Here is an 18,581-nt window from a genome sequence, read left to right as displayed (position 1 = left end):
ATCCCAGCATTTAGGGAGCAGACGTAGGAAGATCACCATGAGTTCAAGGCCACCCTGAGACTACATAGTGAATTCCAGGTCAGCCTGGGCTAGAGTGAAACCCTACCTGGAAAACAACAACAAACAAACAAACAAAAAAACTGAGCTGGAGAGATGGCTTAGTGGTTAAGCGCTTGCCTGTGAAGCCTAAGGATCCCAGTTTGAGGCTTGATTCCCCCAGTTCCCACATAAACCAGATGCACAAGGTGGCACATACATCTAGACTTCATTTGCAATGGCTAGAGGCCCTGGTGTGCCCATTCTCTCTCTCTCTCTCCATTTCTTTCTCTGTCTGTCTCTCTCAAATAAATAAAATCAATTAAAATTTAAAAACCCCACAACATATATTCAGTTATGTATTTACATGTGGGGGGAGATACATCAAGGTCATTTCAGGCCTTGAATTCCTGGCAGTCCTCCTATCTCTGCCTTCTGAATGCTGAGATTAAAGGCGTGAGCCACCACTCCCGGCTCTGCACCTTTTTGCATCTGGCTTTTTATGGGCACTGGGGAATTGAATCTAGGCCGGCAGGCTTTGCAAGCAAGCACTTATAACCACTGAGCCATCACCAAACCCACTGCATTTTTTTGTGCATATGCACACGAGTGTGTGTGGGGGGGTATATGTGTGTGTATGTACCCATGCGGCGCTCCATGCACTCTGCAGTGACTAGAGGGGAACATCAGCTTTCCTGTTCCATAGCCCTTGGACCCACTTTTTAAAGTTATTATTATTTTTTCGCTTTTGTTTTTTCAAGATAGGGTCTCTCTCGAGCCCAGGCTGACCTGGAATTCACTATGTAGCCTCAGGCTGGCCTTGAACTCTCAGTGATCCTCCTACCTCTGCCTCCTGAGTACTGGGATTAAAGGCTTATGCCATCATGTCCAGCTGGTTATTGTTGTTGAGGTAGGGTCTCACTCTAGCTCAGGCTGACAGGGAATTCACTATGTAGCCTCAGGGTGGCCTCAAACTCATGGCAATCCTCCTACCTCTGCCTCCCAAGTGCTGGGATTAAAGGTGTGCACCCGGCAGGTGTGGGGGTGAGGGTGAGGGAAAAAAAAGGTGTGCACCATCACATCTGGCTAGTTGTGTTATTTTTTAAATCATTTTTTTAAAGCTATCTTTATTTATTTGAGAGAGAGATAGAGTGACAAGGAAGAGAGGGAGAGAGAGAGAAAAAAAAAGGGCACTCCAGCTTCTCCAGCTGCTGCAAATGAACCCCAGATGCATGTGTCACTTTGTGCATCTGGCTTTATGTAGGCCCTGGGAAATTGAATCTGGATCCTTTGGCTTTGCAGGAAAGTGCCTTAACTGCTAAACCATCACTCCAGCCCCTAGTTGTTTTTTTTTTTTTGTTTTTTTTTTTTTGAGGTAGTCTCACTCTGTAGCTCAGGTTGACCTAGGATTCACTATATAACCCAGGGTGACCTCTAATTCATGATGATCTTGTTTGTATCAGCCTCTAGAGTGCTGAGGTCACAGGCATGAGTTACCATGCATGGCCAGTTCATTCTTTTTTATTTAATTGAAAGAGAAAAAGGCAGATACAGAGAGAAAATAGATGCAGCAGGACCTCTAGCCACTGCAAACGAACCCCAAGCACATGCATTACCTTGTGCATCTGGCTTTATGTGGGTCCTGGGGAATCAAGCCTGGGTACTTTGGTTTGCAAGGAAGCACCTTAACTGCTAGCCCATCTATCCAGCCCCAATTGCATGCACACATTGCAGTTTGTTTATACATTCACCAGTTGATGGATTGTTGGGTTCAGGTTGTTTGAAGTTTGGACTATTATAAATAGAGCCACTTATGAACATTTTTTTGTAGATCTTAACTTTTAAACTTTTATTTATTTGAGAGAGATAGAGAAAGAAAGAGGCAGAGAGGGCTGGGGTGATGACTTAGCGGTTAAGGCATTTGCCTGCAAAGCCAAAGGACCCAGGTTCAAATCCCCAGGACCCATGTAAGCCAGATGCACAAGGGGGTGCATGTGTCTGGAGTTCATTTGCAGTGGTTGGAGGCCCTGATGTGCCCATTCTCTATCTGCCTTGTTCTCTCTCCTTCTCTCTCTCTGTCAAATAAATGAAAAAATTAAAAAATAAGAAAGAGGGAGTGGGGGGGAGAACAGGTGCACCAGGGCCTCCAGTCATTGCAAATAAATTCCAGAAGTGTGTGCTATCATGTGCATCTGATTTATGTGCATACTGGGGAATAAAACCTGTATCCTTAGGCTTCATGGGCAAGTGCCTTAACCACTAAGCCGTATCTCTGGCCCTGTCTGTAGATCTTTTTGTTTTCATTTCTCTTGGGTAAATACTTAGGAATGAAATTGCTGGGCTGAATAATAGTACTTAAAAAAAATGTCAGCCTGGGGAGAGATGACTCAGTGGATAAAGTACTTGCTGTGCAAGTGTATCTGAGTTGTTTTGTTTTTGTTTTTTCTTCAGGGTAGCACAGACTGACCTGGAACTCACTCTGTAGTCTGGGCTGAGTTTGAACTCACAGCGATCCTTCTACCTCTGCCTCCCAAGTGCTGGGATTAAAGGCGTGAGTCACCATGCCCAGCAGAGTATCTGAGTTTGGATCTCCCAAATTCACATAAAGTCGGGTGCTATAGTATGAGCATCTGTAATTTCAGCATGCCTATGGTGAAAACAGAGGTAGAAATAGGAGAATCCCTTCAAAAATTCATGGATTATGTACTTGGGCTGCAGGGTCACTGAGAAACTCTGCTGGAGCTGGGCTGAAAACCTCCTCCGTGTAGACTAGCTGACAGAAGTTTGGAAAACGCTATGCTGAATGAAGTTTCGTGGGAGAGAGAGAAATCTCCAGTGGAAATAAACAACAGTAGGCACTGCCAGCCTTATATTTGGCCAGCCAGGCCAAATGAGCCAACGGGTGCAATAGTGGCATGTCTGTTATGGGAGAAACCAACTGTTCTCTAATTGGATTGGAGGTCCACTCCACAGGAGGGAATACATGTCTGATACTGAAAACCCATGATGGGGGAAATCATAAGACCTAGGGGTATGTTGTCTGCTGGTGGCTAGTTAAATATATATACTGTGCTCACCAAACTGCCCAGTAAGCACTTCTCTTAATGTTCATACCCATATATTAAAGCAATTCTCACTTTTTGTTAGAGAATTTTCTCTTTTCAGATGGCAGTAACATTAAGATGACTCAGAAGGCACCATAGTGCTGAGAAAAAGTAACAGAGGAGTGTTCAGCACTGCAATATCTCTATCACACCTTCCAAGGCTCAGGGTCTGTCAGAGACCTTGACCTGACTGCCCTAGGACAAAAGAAGAGATAACAGCCTTCATATGACCCCTCCCCGAGGGCAGACAACAGCTCTGGGAAAAGGTCACAAGACTTTCCATTTCAAGATGATCCAGAAAGATTACGGCCAGGTGGCCCTACCTCCTTGTACCCCCTCCCCCTTTTTCCCCTCTTATTGCCCTACCTGCTGGTTGATTATAAAAGAGCTAGAAAATCCGACATTAAAGGAGACCTTGACAAAACCTCCCCTTGGTCTCCTTCCTTCCCGCCTGTTCTTTTCAGGTTGCAGCCCTCCTCGACCACCCCGCGTAACGTTGGCCCCGCAGGTCGGGGGCAAGGGTCCATTGCTGAAGAGGTGGTGGAAAGAATGTAAGAGCCAAAGGAAGGGTAGGACTCCTTACAGCGTGCTCCTCCAGACACAAAATGGCCTGGATATCCATGACCTCACAGTGTCTGACACTACCTACAAAAGACCATCATAAGAGGAGGAAAAGGTGATGACTTGAACATAAAAGAGAGACTGAGAGGATGAGAGGATATGATGGAGAGTGGAGTTGCAAAGGGAAAGAGGGGAGGGAATTACTATGGTTTATTGTCTATAATTATGGAAGTAGTCAATATTTTTTTTTTAATTGTGGATTAGCAAGGCTGGCAAATGCAGCTTAAAGAATAAGAGACTCTGCCTCACACAAAGTGGAAGGCAAGGACTAACACTGAAGGTTAACTGTGACCTTTACATGCACTTTGTGGCATGTTCACATCTACTCACCACACATTATATGCATTCTAGAAAATCAACAAACCTGCCAAATTGTTTTGCCAAGTGGTGATATTGTTTTACATCCCCACCAGCAATATATGAATGCTTCACTTTCCCAGCATCCTCCTTCACACTTCTTACCATCTGATTCATTCTTACCAGAGTTGGTATCTTGTGGTTTCAGCTTGCATTTCTCTAATGCACCGACTAATGATGCTGTATTTACAATGTGTTTATCTTTTATAGCGACATGATATTATCTGTTTAAATATTTTTTTGAGGCAAGCCCAACAGACTGTCTTTTTAATTAATTAATTTATTTATTTTAGACTTTTATTTTGTTTTATTTTGGTTTTTCCAGGAGGTAGGGTTTCACTCTAGTCCAGGCTGAGCTGGAATTAACGATAGAGTCTCAGGGCGATCCTCCTACTTCTGCCTCCCAAGTGCTGGGATTAAAGGTGTGTGCGGCCACTCCTGGTTTAAGAACCGGATTCTTTTTTTTTTTTATTAGCATTTTCCATGATTATAAAAAAAAATCCCATGTTAATTCCCTCCCCCCCTACTTTCTCCTGTGAAATTCCATTCTCCATCATATTACCTCCCCATCACAATCATTGTACTTACATATATACAATATCAACCTATTAAGTACCCTCCTCCCTTCCTTTCTCTTCCCTTTATGTCTCCTTTTTACCTTACTGGCCTCTGCTACTAAGTATTTTCATTCTCATGCAGAAGCCCAGTCGTCTGTAGCTTGTATCCACATATGAGAGAGAACATGTGGCGCTTGGCTTTCTGTCTTTATTTATTTATTTATTTAATTTATTTTTATTTATTTATTTGATAGTGACAGAGAGAGAAAGAGGCAGACAGAGAGAGAAGAGAGAGAATGGGTACGCCAGGGCCTCCAGCCACTGCAAACAAACTCCAGACATATGCACCCCCTTGTGCATCTGGCTAACATGGGTCCTGGGGAATTGAGCCTTGAACCGGGGTCCTTAGGCTTCACAGGCAAGCCCTTAACCGCTAAGCCATCTCTCCGGCCCTGTCTTTTTTATTTTTAATGTGAGAGAGTGAACATGAGAGAGAATTGGCGTGCCAGGACCTCCAACCACTATAAACGAACTCCAGACATGTGCACCACATAATGTAAGTGTGCAATTTTGCGCACTTGTGTCGCCTTTTGCGTCTGACTTATGTGGGACCTGGAGAGTCAAATGTGAGTCCTTAAGGTTTGCAGAGAAGTGCTGTAACTGCTAAGCCATCTCTCCAGCCCAATTTTAATTTTTTTGTTTTTGTTTTTTCATGGTAGGGTCTTATTCCAGCCTAGACTGACCTTAAACTCACAGCAATCCTCCTATTTCTGCCTCCCAAGTGCCACCACACCCAGCCCCTTTGTTTCAATTTTTTGAAACAGGGTCTCACATAGTCCATCTTGGAATTGGCTATGCATCTGAGGATGGCCTTGAACTTCTGATTCTATTGCCTCTACCTCTCAAATGCTAGGAGTACGGGCGTGGGCCACTACACCTGGCAAACTGTGTCTTTTTAGTTTAAAGTTTCTAATAAACAGCATATAACTGGGTCTTGGAATTTTCTTTATTTTTTTTTTTTAGGTAGGGTCTCACTCTAGTTCAGGCTGACCTGGAATTCACTATGTATTCCCAGCGTGGCCTTGAAATTACAGTGATCCTCTTACCTCTGCCTCCCAAGTGCTGAGATTAAAGGCGTGTGCCACCATGCCAGGCCTTTTTGTTTTTTTTTAAGTATTTATATTGTGGCTAGAATGATTTTTCAGTGGTTAAAGGTGCTTGCTTGGAAGAAATTTATTTATTTGTGTTGGCTTTTCGAGGTGGGGTCTTGCTTTAGCCCAGGCTGACCTGGAATTCACTATGTAGTCTCAGGGCGGCCTCAAACTCATGACGATCCTCTTACCTCTGTCTCCCAAGTGCTGGGATTAAAGGCGTGTGCCACCATGCCCCGATCATTTATTTTTTGAGAGAGTGAGAAAGAATATGAGCACACCGTGGCTTCTTGCCACTGCAAGTGAACTCCACATGAACCAGTACTGGAAAATTGGACCTAGGCTGGCAGACTTTGCCAGCAAGCACCTTTAACTGCTGATCCACTTCCCTAGCCCCTGGGCTTTTCTTAATTGAACTATATAACCTCTGTATTTTAATCAGCTTGTCTATGTCATTTACATGTAATCTGATTATTAGTAAGGTAGAGTTTAAAAGAAATAGGGAGCTGGTGAGATGGCTCATTTGACAAAACACTTGCCATGAAAAACAACAAAACATCAAACCAAAAGAGACAAAGAAGGTGGAAGAAGAGGACAGGCTTCTTGAGGCTGTCATCTGATCTGCACACATGCCATAGCACGTGCATGCCCACACACTCACTTGCACTCAAAAAAAAGCGGCTGGAGAGACGGCTTAGCGGTTAAGCGCTTGCCTGCGAAGCCCAAGGACCCCGGTTCGAGGCTCGGTTCCCCAGGTCCCATGTTAGCCAGATGCACAAGGGGGCGCACGTGTCTGGAGTTCGTTTGCAGAGGCCTGGCGTGCCCATTCTCTCTCTCTCTCCCTCTATCTGTCTTTCTCTCTGTGTCTGTCGCTCTCAAATAAATAAATAAATAAATAATTTTTTTAAAAAAAGGTGGAGAGCAATTGAGGAAGGCACCTGGCATCGACCTATGGCCTCCACACATATTCACATACACACACAGATACATCCACATGCATATGAACATGCACACACACGTACACATGCCAAAAAACAAAACAAAACAAAAAACAAAAAAAAAGAAAGCCAGATGAGGTGGTGCACGTCTTTAATCCCAGCACTAGGAAGGCAGAGGTAGGAGGATCGCCATGAGTTTGAATACAGAATGAATTCCAGGTCAGCCTAAACTAGAGTAAAACCCTACCTTGAAAGACCAAAGAGAGAAGAGAGAGAGAGAGAAACTATAGTGGGAGGAAAGGGGAAAAGAAGAATCCAGATAAGAAATCAGGCTGGAGAGATGGCTTAGTGGTTAGTGCATTTGCCTGCAAAGCCAAAGGTCCCAGGTTTGATTTTCCAAGACCCACATAAGCCAGACTCACAAGGTGGCGCATACATCTGGAGTTCGATTGCAGTGGCTAGAGGCTCTGGCATGTTGTGCCCATTCTCTTTCTCTGCCTTTTTCTCTCGCAAATAAATAAAAGTAATTAAAAAAAATCAAGAAATCAAGCTGGGTTTGCTGGCACATGCCTTTAATCCTAGGACTTGGGAGGCAGCAGAGGTAGCTAGCCTGAGACTCCATAGTGAATTCCAGGTCAGCCTGGGCTAGAGTGAGCCCCTACCTCAAAAAAAAAAAAAAAAAAAAAAAATCCAGAAATCAGGTCAGTTGTAACTCTGAAGTTCTGTCTGTAGTAAACAGGTAAACCTCACTGCCCCTCTGAGCTGGCTCCTATATGTTACTAAAGAGTTGCAGTTGGTATGTAGCATGCATAAAGCTCTGGGTTTGACCCTCAGAACAGAGAGAGAGAGAGAGACTAAAAAAATTTTGCTGCTGTTTTTATTAGCCAGGTATGGTGGCATACACCTTTAATCTCAGCACCCGGAGGCAGAGGTAGGAGGATGGCTGTGAGTTCAAGGCCACCCTGAGACTCCATAGTGAATTCCAGGTCAGCCTGGGATAGAGTGAGACCCTACCTCAAAAAACCAAAAAAAAAAAAAAAAAAAATTGCTGCTGTTTTTATTTTCAAATTATATTGAATTATTTATTACAGAGAGAATGGGCATGCCTGGACCTCCAGCCACTGCAAATGGACTCAACATGTATCAGCTTCTTTGTGCATCTGGTATTACATGGGTACTGGGGAATTGAACCCAGGTCGTTTGGCTTTTCAGGTAAGCAACTTATCCTCTGGGCCATCTCCCCAGCCCCTGCTGTTGTTTTTTTAGGAAGAAGATCTCACTCTAGCCCAGGCTGACCTGGAGCTCACCACACCTGGTTTATTTATGTTTTAATAAAATATTTTTAGCCAGGTGTGGTGACACATGCCTTTAATTCCAGCACTTGGGAGGCAAAAGTAGGAGGATTGCTGTGAGTTTGAGGCCAGCCTGAGACTCCATAGTGAATTCCAGGTCAGCCTTGGATAGAGTAAGACCTTCCTTCAAATAATAAAATAAGAAGGGCTGGAGAGATGGCTTAGTGGTTAAAGCACTTGCCTGTGAAGTCTAAGGACTCAGGTTAGATTTTCCAGGTCCTATGTAAGCCAGATGCCCATGGGGGTGCATGTGAGTTTGTTTGCAGTGGCTATAGGCCCTGATGTGCCCATTCTCACTCTCTCTCTCCTTCTCTCTGTCTGTAATAAATTAATAAAACAAATCTTTAAAAAGATAAAAATAAAATAGGGCTGGAGAGATGGCTTAGCAGTTAAGGTACTTGCCTGCGAAGGCTAAGGACCCAGGTTTAATTCCGTAGTACCCATGTAAACCAGATGCACAAGGTGGCACATGCTTCTGGAGTTTTGTAGTGGCTAGAGGCCCTGGTGTGCCCATTCTCTGTCTGACTCTCTACTCTCTATCTCTTTCTGCTTGCAAATAAATAAATAAAAATATTAATAAATAAATAAATTCAAGTAAATAACTAACTGGTAAACTATAAGATGTTATGGAATCATAAAGGATTAAAGGACAATCTAGGCAGGACAGACGTATAATAGACATGTTTCCAGTAGCCAGGGTCTGAGTGCCTCATTGACAAACTGGAGCTCACTTATTTCTGTACTGCTACGACTTAACCCCATGCACGTGACACCCAACATGTTACCAAGGTTAAGTATTTGTTAAATCAAGGAGCCAGTAAAATAATTATCTTTGTTTTAAAAAATATTTTATTTTTATTTATTTATTAGAGAGAGACAGACAGAAAGAGGCAGAGAGAAAGAGAAAGAGAATGGGTGTGCCAGGGCCTCCAGCCACTGCAAATGAACTCCAGACGCGTGCGCCCCCTTGTGCATCTGGCTAACGTGGGACCTGGGGAACCGAGCCTCGAACTGGAGTCCTTAGGCTTCACAGGCAAGCGCTTAACCGCTAAGCCATCTCTCCAGCCCTTTATTTACTTATTTTACAGAGAAAGAGGGAGGGGGAGAGAGATTGAGAATGAATGGGCGAGCCAGGGCCTCCAGCCACTGCAAATGAGCTCCAGACATGTGTGCTCCCGTGTGCATCTGGCTCACGTGGGTCCTAGGGAATCGAACCTGGGTCCTTTTGGCTTTGCAAGCAAATGCCTTAACCGTTAAGCCATTCCTCCAGCCCTGTTTTTTAAATTTTATTTATTTGCATGTACATGTGTAGGTGCACCAGGATTTCTTGCTGCTACAAACAAATGCCCGACTGGTTTTACATGGGTGGCTGGGGAATCGAACCTCAAGCTAGAAGGCTTTGAAAACAAGTGCCTTTAATTACTAAGCCCAGCCTCTGAGTATTAACATTGAATAAATGAATGAATAATAGTATAAGACAGGTGAGTGTCAGGTGACAAATTCAAAGTAGACATGGCACTGCTGAGGCTTGAACTTACATTTATTTTTATTTCTATTTATTTATTTGTTTTACAGAAAAAGAGGGAGAGAGAAAGAGAGAATTTAAAAACAAAATTTTACCTAGCACTCAGGAGGCAGAGGTAAGAGGATCGCCATGAGTTCAAGGCCACCCTGAGACTACATAGTGAACTCCAGGTCAGCCTGGGCTAGAGTGAGACCCTACCTTAAAAAAAAAAATAAAATAAAATAAAAACCCCAACTGGTCAAGTAAATACAATAGTAAGTGGTGAATCAAAAGGAGATACCTGGCAGGAACTCTAATCTTTTAATTCTTGAAATCAAACTGATGATGTCACTGGGAGTCAGTTGGAATCTAGCCTCTGACAGTTACTGAAGGAGCTATGGCTAGGCACAGGGTACCCAAGAGCCACCTTGGGCCCTTAACCCCCGACGCTGCCAACACTGTGTGCCCAGGTCTATGTACCAGAGACACAGGGCATCGTGAGACTGACAGAGTTATCTAGAATGGAGAAGGACAACCCCCCACATTTGGTGATTCCCACATCGGTGAAAACTATTATCTCAAGGATTGAGGCTGCCCAGCTAACTAGGACTCAGGAGGTAACCCACAAAACGAAGGAAACGTCCTTCTACTGGGATCTGATATAGAGGCTAGAGACTGACCACAGGTTTACCACAATTCTTAGCCCTCAGCCTTTGTGGGGGTAGGATGCTTGGCCACCTGTGTTCGAAGACAAATGAGTTCAGCATATCGCTCCTGCATTTCACTTCTGCCTCTGGGCTGAGATCAATCACTCTTGAGAGGCAGGACTAGAACCAGAAAGGACCTGAAGGGAGCAGTCTGGGAAAGTGGGCAGAAACAGCTAGAACATCCTCTAGTGGTGAGTCCTAGGACAGAAGGAAACAGATTTTCACAAGTTTTATTTATTTGAGAGATAGAGACAGATACATAGAAAGGGAGGGAGTGTTATGGGCATACCACCACCTCTTGCCACTGCAAACAAACTCCTCTGGCTTGACATGGGTGCTAGGGAATTAAATCTGGGCCATCAAGCTTTGCAAGCAAGCATCTTTAACTTCTAAACCTTCTTTCCAGGCCATGGAAATGCAGGTTGTTTGATTCAGGCTCTCTTAGCAAACTGCTAAACTGAGTTCTTCAAGCACTTGGGGATGATGACCACAAGCTAGGGTCTCACTCGATATATGAGGTTCTAGTATAGTTTTTCACTTGAACCTTCGATCTAGAGAGTATCTCTCTCTCTCTCTCTCTCTTTTTTTTTTTTTTTGTTTGGTTTTTCGAGGTAGGGTCTCACTCTGGTTCAAAGCTGACCTGGAATTCACTATGTAGTCTCAGGGTGGCCTCGAACTCTCAGCAATCCTCCTACCTCTGCCTCCCAAGGGCTGGGATTAAAGGTGAGAGAAAGGGACAGAGGCAGGGAATGGGCACACCAGGCGCTCCAGCCCACACAAGCGCCCCCTTGTGCATCGGGCTTGCGTGCATCCTGGGGATTTGAACCGGGGATCTTTGGCTTCAGAGTCAAAGGCTGTAACCACTAAGCCATTTCCCGGTTCCCTTGTTTTTGTTTTTCAAGCTAGGGTCTCACTCTAGCCCAAAGTGACCTGGAATTCACTGGGTAGTCTCAGAGTGGCCTCAAATTCATGGCAATACTCCTACCTCTGCCTCCTGAGAGCTGGGATTAAAGGTGTCTGCCACTACACCTGGCTCTGAGAGGATGTCTTGAGTCCTTATTTTTGCATGTTAACCCCGGTATCCTTGTAAAGAGATGCCCAGAAGGTCTCAGCAAGTTCTGAAGTACTGGAGAAATATTCACTGTGGAATTTTAGTTCACTAACCTTATTTACAGTCACAACAATAAAAAACAAATGCTTCTGCTACGTGGCAGACACTGCTGCACGTACTTTACGAATGCTCACTGGCTTAACCCTCACAAGGCTCTGAGACGCAAGCAGTAAAATGATCTCCACTTTACCAGTTTAAAACAAAATCTGGCCATCCTGAGACTACATAGTGAATTCCATGTCAGCCTGGGATAGAGCAAGACCCTACTTCAAAAAAAAAAAAAAAAAAAGGCTGGAGAGATGGCTTAGCGGTTAAGCGCTTGCCTGTGAAGCCTAAGGACCCCAGTTCGAGGCTCGGTTCCCCAGGTCCCACATTAGCCAGATGCACAAGGGGGCGCACGCGTCTGGAGTTCGTTTGCAGTGGCTGGAAGCCCTGGCACGCCCATTCTCTCTCTCTGCCTCTATCTGTCTTTCTCTCTATGTCTGTCACTCTCAAATAAATAAATAAAAAATAAACCAAAAAAAAAATTAAAAAAAAAATCTGGGTCTGGGAAGATGTTTCAGTGATTAAAGGCACTTGCCTGTAAAGCCTGATGTTGGTCTGAGCCCAGTTCCCTAGTACCCACAGAAAGCCACATGCACAAAGGGGTACATGCTTCTGAAGTTCATTTACAGTGGCAAGAAGCCCTGGTGCACCCTTCCCCCTCTCTTTTCTATCTGCTTGCAAATGAATAAATAACATATTTTTTAAAAAAAATCTATGGGCTGGAGAGATGGCCCAGCAGTTAAAGCACTTGTCTGCAAAGCCTAACAACCTCAGTTTGATTCCCCAGTACCCATAAAAAGCCAGATGCAGAAAGTGGTGCATGCGTCTGGAGTTTGTATGCAGTGGCTAGAGGCCCTGCATGCCCATTTTTTCTCTCTCTCTTTCCCTCTCCTTGCAAATAAATTTAAAAGAATTAGGGTTGGACAGATATCTAAGTGGTTAAGGCTCTTTCCTGCAAAGCCTAACAATTTGAGTTCAATTCCTCTGTACCCACTAAAACCAGATGCACAAAGTGGCAGTGCATCTCAAGCTTGTTTGTAGTGGCTAGAAGCCCTGTGTGCCCATTCTCTCTTTCTTCTGTCTCTCTTCTATCTCCCTGTCAAATGAATAAAAATATTTTTAAAAATTGAAAATATTTTTTAAAACTCTGAGACCTAAAGAGTCGAATGGACTTGTCTAAGGTCATACTGCTAGAATGTGGCACCTGACTCCAGACTCTGCTCCCTTCTATACAGGATATTTCTCACCAGCTCTCAGACATCTTGGACAACGTCAATTGTGCCATCAACCGTTTCCAGGAAGAATTAGGATATGATTTAAAAGAAAAGGCGAAATCTCATCAGCCAGAGCAAAAAGGAAAGAAGAGATTCATCTTGCTGGAGAAAATTGCCTCCTTCTCCAAAGATGCTAAGACTAAAGAGAAGCACCTCTATGAAATCCTTGACTGGCTGGGTGACTGGGGTGAGTCAGTGGGCATGGCAAAATCCCAGGGTGGGTGCTTTCCTCTAAGACGCTGGTCCCAGTTGGCTCAGTCTCTTTCTTTCCCTACCTAGGTAAGCATTTGCAGGGAGGGGAATGTGGGTTGTAGACACAGGATAGATAAGGACACGTTACAACACTCCTTCTCCTGGTGAACCATTCTACAACTCATGTCACAGCAATTACCTCCACTCCTCAGATGGACTGTGTTAGTCAAATATTTTTTTTAAAATTTATTTATTTGAGAGCAACAGACACAGAGAGAAAGACAGATAGAGGCAGAGAGAGAGAATGGGCGTGCCAGGGCTTCCAGCCTCTGCAAATGAACTTCAGACGCGTGCGCCCCCTTGTGCATCTGGCTAATGTGGGACCTGGGGAACCGAGCCTCGAACCGGGGTCCTTAGGCTTCACAGGCAAGCGCTCAACCGCTAACCCATCTCTCCAGCCCAATATTTTGTTGCTCTACAAATACCTGAGAGAAGCCACTTAAAGAATGAAAGTTTTAAGCCGGGTGTGGTGGTGCACGCCTTTAATCTCAGCACTCGGGAGGCAGAGGTAGGAGGATTGCCATGAGTTCAAGGCCACCCTGAGATGACAGAGTTAATTCCAGGTCAGCCTGGACCAGAGTGAGACCCAACCTCGAAAAACCAAAAAAAAAAAAAAAAAAGAACGAAAGTTTTGGGCTGGAGGGATGGCTTAGTGGTTAAGGTGCTTGCCTGCAAAGCCCAAGGACCCATGTTTGATTCTGCAGATCCCATGTAAGCCAGATGCACATAATGGAGCATGCATCTGGAGTTCATTTGCAGTGGCTAGAGGCCCTGGTGTGCCCATTCTCTCTCCCTCTCTCCCACTGTCTGTCTCTAAATAAATAAATAATAAAATATTTTTTAAAAAATTAAATAAAAGAGAATGAAAGTTTTATTTTGGCTCATACTTTCCGAGGTGTCAGTCCATGGTCCCTTGGCCCTGTCTCTTTCAACCTGTGGCCAGGCTGAGCACCATGATGGCAGTTGAAATGTGTGGCAGAGGAGGCTGCTCACTTTATTGTAGCCAGGAACTAAAGAAGAGTAACCAGAAAGCACCAGGAGCAAGGTGTACCTTTCAAGAGCACACTCCCAGTGACCCATGTCTTCCAATGAGGTCCTGCCTTCCATAGTTCTACATGGTCAGTTTGGTGAGCATAATATATACATTTAGCCAGATACCAGCAGGTGTTACACCCTAGGGCTAATAACCTCCTGCATCACAGGTTTTCAGTATCAGGCATGTATTCCCTCCCATGGAGTAGGCCTCCAGTCCCATTAGGGAGTGATTGGTTTCTCCCATAACAGACATGCTACTGTTGTACCCGTTGACTCATTTGGCCTGGCTGACCACATTTAAGGCTTGCAGTGTCCACTGTTGCTTATCTCCACTGGTGATTTCTCTCTGTCCCACAGAGCTGCATGCAGCATTTTTTCTACCTTTCTGACAGCTGGTCTACACGGGGGAGGTTTAAAGCTCATCCTGGCAGGATTTCTCAGTGACCTTACAGTCCAAACATGTGGAGTCTTCAGCAGTAGGGTCTTACCATCTGTTCCTGGTGGGAAACCAAGAGCCTCAACAATGGTCTGTAATGTTTTGGGGGAATAAGTGACCTCCCTGTCCAACAACTCATTGGAAGGTATACCATCCCTGGCACTGAAGATTTTCTAGTAATAGTCTATGCCTTCTGGGTGCACCATTGTTTAAAAGAGTATGTTTCCATATGACTTATTCATACTCTTGTAGATTTTGATTAACCCTTCCCCCACCCTTACTTTACTCAATCTCTTCCCCTGAACTCACTTAGGCCTTTCCACTCCCATTAATCTGTTCTTCTACTTACATATATACAATACCATCCCCTTAAGTACCCCCCTCTCTCCTCCCTTGTATCCCCTTTCTAGCTTACTGGCCTCTACTACTGACTTTAATTCCAACTCACATACAAGTCAATCAAAAAAAATTATTTATTTATTTGAGAGTGACAGAGAGAGAAAGAGGCAGAGAGAGAGAAAGAGAGAAAGAGAGAGAGAGAGAGAGAGAGAGAGAGAGAGAGAGAGAATGGGTGCACCAGGGACTCCAGCCACTGCAAACGAACTCCAGACGCGTGCGCCCCCTTGTGCATCTGGTTAACATGGGTCCTGGGGAATTGAGCCTCGAACCGGGGTCCTTAGGTTTCACAGGCAAGTGTGTAACTGCTAAGCCATCTCTCCAGCCCACCGTCAAAAGTTTTAATTGGGGACTGAAGATTGCCCAGTGGTTAAAGGTGCTTGTTTGCAAAGCCTGGAAGGCTGGGTTCAATCCCCCACTACCCACATAAATCCAGATGCACAAAGTGGCACATGTATCTGGAGCTCATTTACAGTTGCAGAAGGTTCTGGTATGCCTATTCTCTCTCTCTTTTTATCTCAAATAAATAAATAATATTTCTTTTAATATTTATTTATTTGCAAGCAAAGAGAGAGAGAAGAGAGACAATGGGCACACCAAGGCCTCCAGCTGCTGCAAACAGACTCCAGACTCATGCACCACCTGTGCACACCTTTAACACCAGCACTCGGGATGCACCTGGTTCTCCGTTGGTTACTGGGGAATGAAGTTTGGGTGGTTAGGCTTTGCAGGCAAGCGCCTTAACCACTGAGCCATCTCTCCAGCCTTATAAATGATAGTTTTAAAAAAAGAATTAAAAGCCATGTGTGGTGGCACACACCTTTAATCACAGCACTCGGGAGGCAGAGGTAGGAGGATTGCCAAGAGTTTGAGGCCACCCTGAGACTACAGAGTGAATTCCAGGTTAGCCTGGGCCAGAGTGAGACCCTACCTCAAAAAAACAAAAAACAAAAAAACAACTAAGAGGCTTGAGTGTGGTAATACAGTCCTATAATCCCTGCATTGAGGAGGCTGAGGCAAGAAGGTTCCAAGTTCAAGGCCAGCCTGGCTATATAGCAAGACCCTATTTCAAGCAAATAAGCAAGCAAGTAACAAACAACCAAAACCACTAAGAGAGGTGTTGATTCCACCTAATTCATTTGATCATTTATTTTTAATTAATTAATTAATTTTGGTTTTTTGAGGTAGGGTTTCACTCTGGCCCAGGCTGACCTGGAATTCACTATGTAGTCTCAGGTTGGCCTTGAACTCACAGCGATCCTCCTACCTCTGTCTCCCAGGTGCTGGGATTAAAGGTGTGCACCATCACGTCTGGCCTTTTTAAATTTTTTATTTATTTGAGAAAAAGAAAAAGAAAGAAGTGGAGAGAGGGAGAGGGAGAGAACGGGCAGGCCAGGGCCTCTAGCTATTGCAAACAAACTCCAGATGCATGCACCACCTTGTGCATCTGGCTTACATGGGTCCTGGAGAATTGAACCTGTGTCCTTTGGCTTTGCAGGCAAGCACCTTAACCACTATGCCATCTCTCCAGCCTGTATTTAATTTTATGTAATCCTCATCCAACCCTCTTCCAGGGAAAGAAACTGAAGCTCAGGGAAGTGATCTGCTAGAATGAGGTAAAACCAGTCCAACCTCAAGTCATCCATGAGAGACAGACTGTCCTTAGCCAGCCCCTCTCGCTCCTTGTCCTGCAGGTGACAGTCTAACCTATGAGATAAAGAACAGGAAGAGTGAGGAGGAAGAGGAAGGCATGGACGAATGGATTGAGGTGATGGAGAAAGTGTTGCCTCTCTCCCTCATGGCTACCAAGGGAGGCATTGAGTCTCTCATTTCTCTTTGCTCAACTCTCATTGAAGAACAAAAGAAAAAGACACAAAGTAGGTTCCTGGAGTATTTAGTAGAGCTGTTGGGTAGGGATGGGGTAGATGCCATCTCAGAGGAAGAAGTCCCTAGAAGACGTACAGGGGTTTCTGATTTCTCCTCAGTAGAGTGGGAAGCCAGAGTGGGTGTGGAATTGGGGCCATGGAACCCAGCTGAGTACTGAGTTGTTCTGAGCAGTCCCACAATGCAAATAGGGGAGAGGTGGATACAGGGGTCCACATGTGGGTGCTGGGGCTGTCACCTCACATAGGTTCTGGAAAACAAGGTCTGAAGGAAAGCCAAAATTTGAAATTCAGAGACTGAGGAACACTGAAACTCAGTTGTTGAGCTGGTAGTCTGGGGAGGCTCAGCCAGAGTCTCCTCTGGAGCCTTGCTGATTCTGGCTGCTTCTGAGTCAGCTGCCTTGCTAAACCTTGGAATCTTACTCCTATTCACACTATCAGTGACCTGAGCTTATTTATTTAACTCCTGCATTTCAATATTTTATTTGTATTTATTTATTTGACAGAGAAAGAGGGAGAGAGAGTGAGAGAATGGGTGCACCAGGGCCTCCAGCCACTGCCAATGAACTTCAGACACGTGCTCCCCCTTCTGCATCTGGCTAACATGGGTCCTGGGGAATCGAACCTGGGTCCTTTGGCCTTGCAGGCAAATGCCTTAACCGCTAAGCCATCCCTCCAGCCCATCTCCTGCATTTTATAGATGAGAACATTGAGGCTTAGAGAAGAGAAGAGGCCACAAGAAAGTTGGTGGCAAACAGGTTCTACCCTTCTTGCTCAAGAACATAGGCTTTGGATTTAGGCAAATTTCAGTTTGAATTCCCTCTCTGCCTTGTTCTGTGTGACTTTGAACAGTCACCTCATTCCTCTGGCCTTCTCATATATAAAAGGAAGGGGAACATTACCTGCCTGAGAGGGTTTCTACAGGATAGGAGATATGTGGTACCATGCTTGGAGTACGTTTTAAATCATTATTGTCTGAGGAAAAAGGAACATTGTGAGGGGTAGGGAGGAGGAAGACAGGGAAAATGGGTATAGAGACTATTTCTCCCACAGTCTTCACTACACTATGTTTGAAATCCAGTCATTTGTATATTTATTTCCTTGCTAGGATGTAAATTCTTGAAGTGAAAAAATTGTGCCTTATGGGTTGGAGAAATAGCTTAGTGGTTTAGGTGTTTGCCTATGAAGCCTAAGGACCCAGGTTCGACTCCCCAGAGCCCACACAAGCCAGATGCACAAGGTGGCGCATGCATCTGGAGTTCATTTGCAGTGGCTGGAAGCCCTGGTGTGCCTATTCTCTTTTTCTCTCTTTCTACCTGCCTCTTGCCCCCCTCTCTCTCAAATAAATAAATAAAATAAAAGTCCTTAAAAAAACTGTGCCTTATATTTTTCTTTTCTTTTTGTATTTTCCAAGTAGGGTCTCATTCTAGCCTAGGTTGACCTAGAATTCACTGTGTAGTCTTAGGGTGGCCTCAAACTCACAGTGATCAATCCTCCTACCTGTGCTTCCTGAGTGCTGAAATAAAAGGTGTGTGGGTCCTTAGGCTTTTCAGGAAAATGCCTTAACCACTAAGCCATCTCTCCAGCCCATATGTATATTTTGTTGTTGTTCATTTATTTCCAAGAAAAGAGAGACAGACACAAAGAGAGAGAGATACAGAGAGAATGGATGCACCAGGGCCTTTAGCCACTGCAAACAAACTCCAGATGCATGCACCATTTTGAACATCTGGCTTATGTGGCCACTGGGGAATTGAACCAAGGTCATTAGGCTTTGCAGGCAAGTGCCTCAACTTGCTAAACCATCTCTAAAGCCCCTTCA

At 44.6% G+C, this 18,581-nt stretch overlaps 1 protein-coding gene across 1 annotated transcript in view; it reads left to right on the top strand.

The window, feature by feature from the left end:
* The first annotated feature begins 10,141 nt into the window (after positions 1-10,141).
* Fam186b (family with sequence similarity 186 member B) overlaps positions 10,142-18,581 on the top strand; it is a 29,316-nt gene continuing 20,876 nt past the window's right edge. The window contains exons 1-3 of the mRNA XM_004650433.2: positions 10,142-10,237; positions 12,719-12,944; positions 16,571-16,753. Of these exons, the coding sequence (XP_004650490.2) occupies positions 10,142-10,237; positions 12,719-12,944; positions 16,571-16,753 (505 nt within the window). The remainder of the gene's footprint in view (positions 10,238-12,718; positions 12,945-16,570; positions 16,754-18,581) is intronic.

Source organism: Jaculus jaculus, chromosome 6 (assembly GCF_020740685.1).
Source record: "Jaculus jaculus isolate mJacJac1 chromosome 6, mJacJac1.mat.Y.cur, whole genome shotgun sequence".
Taxonomy (NCBI): Eukaryota; Metazoa; Chordata; class Mammalia; order Rodentia; family Dipodidae; genus Jaculus; species Jaculus jaculus.
The sequence above is the reverse complement of the archived record's forward strand: the minus strand, read 5'-3'. Positions and strand labels throughout refer to the sequence as shown.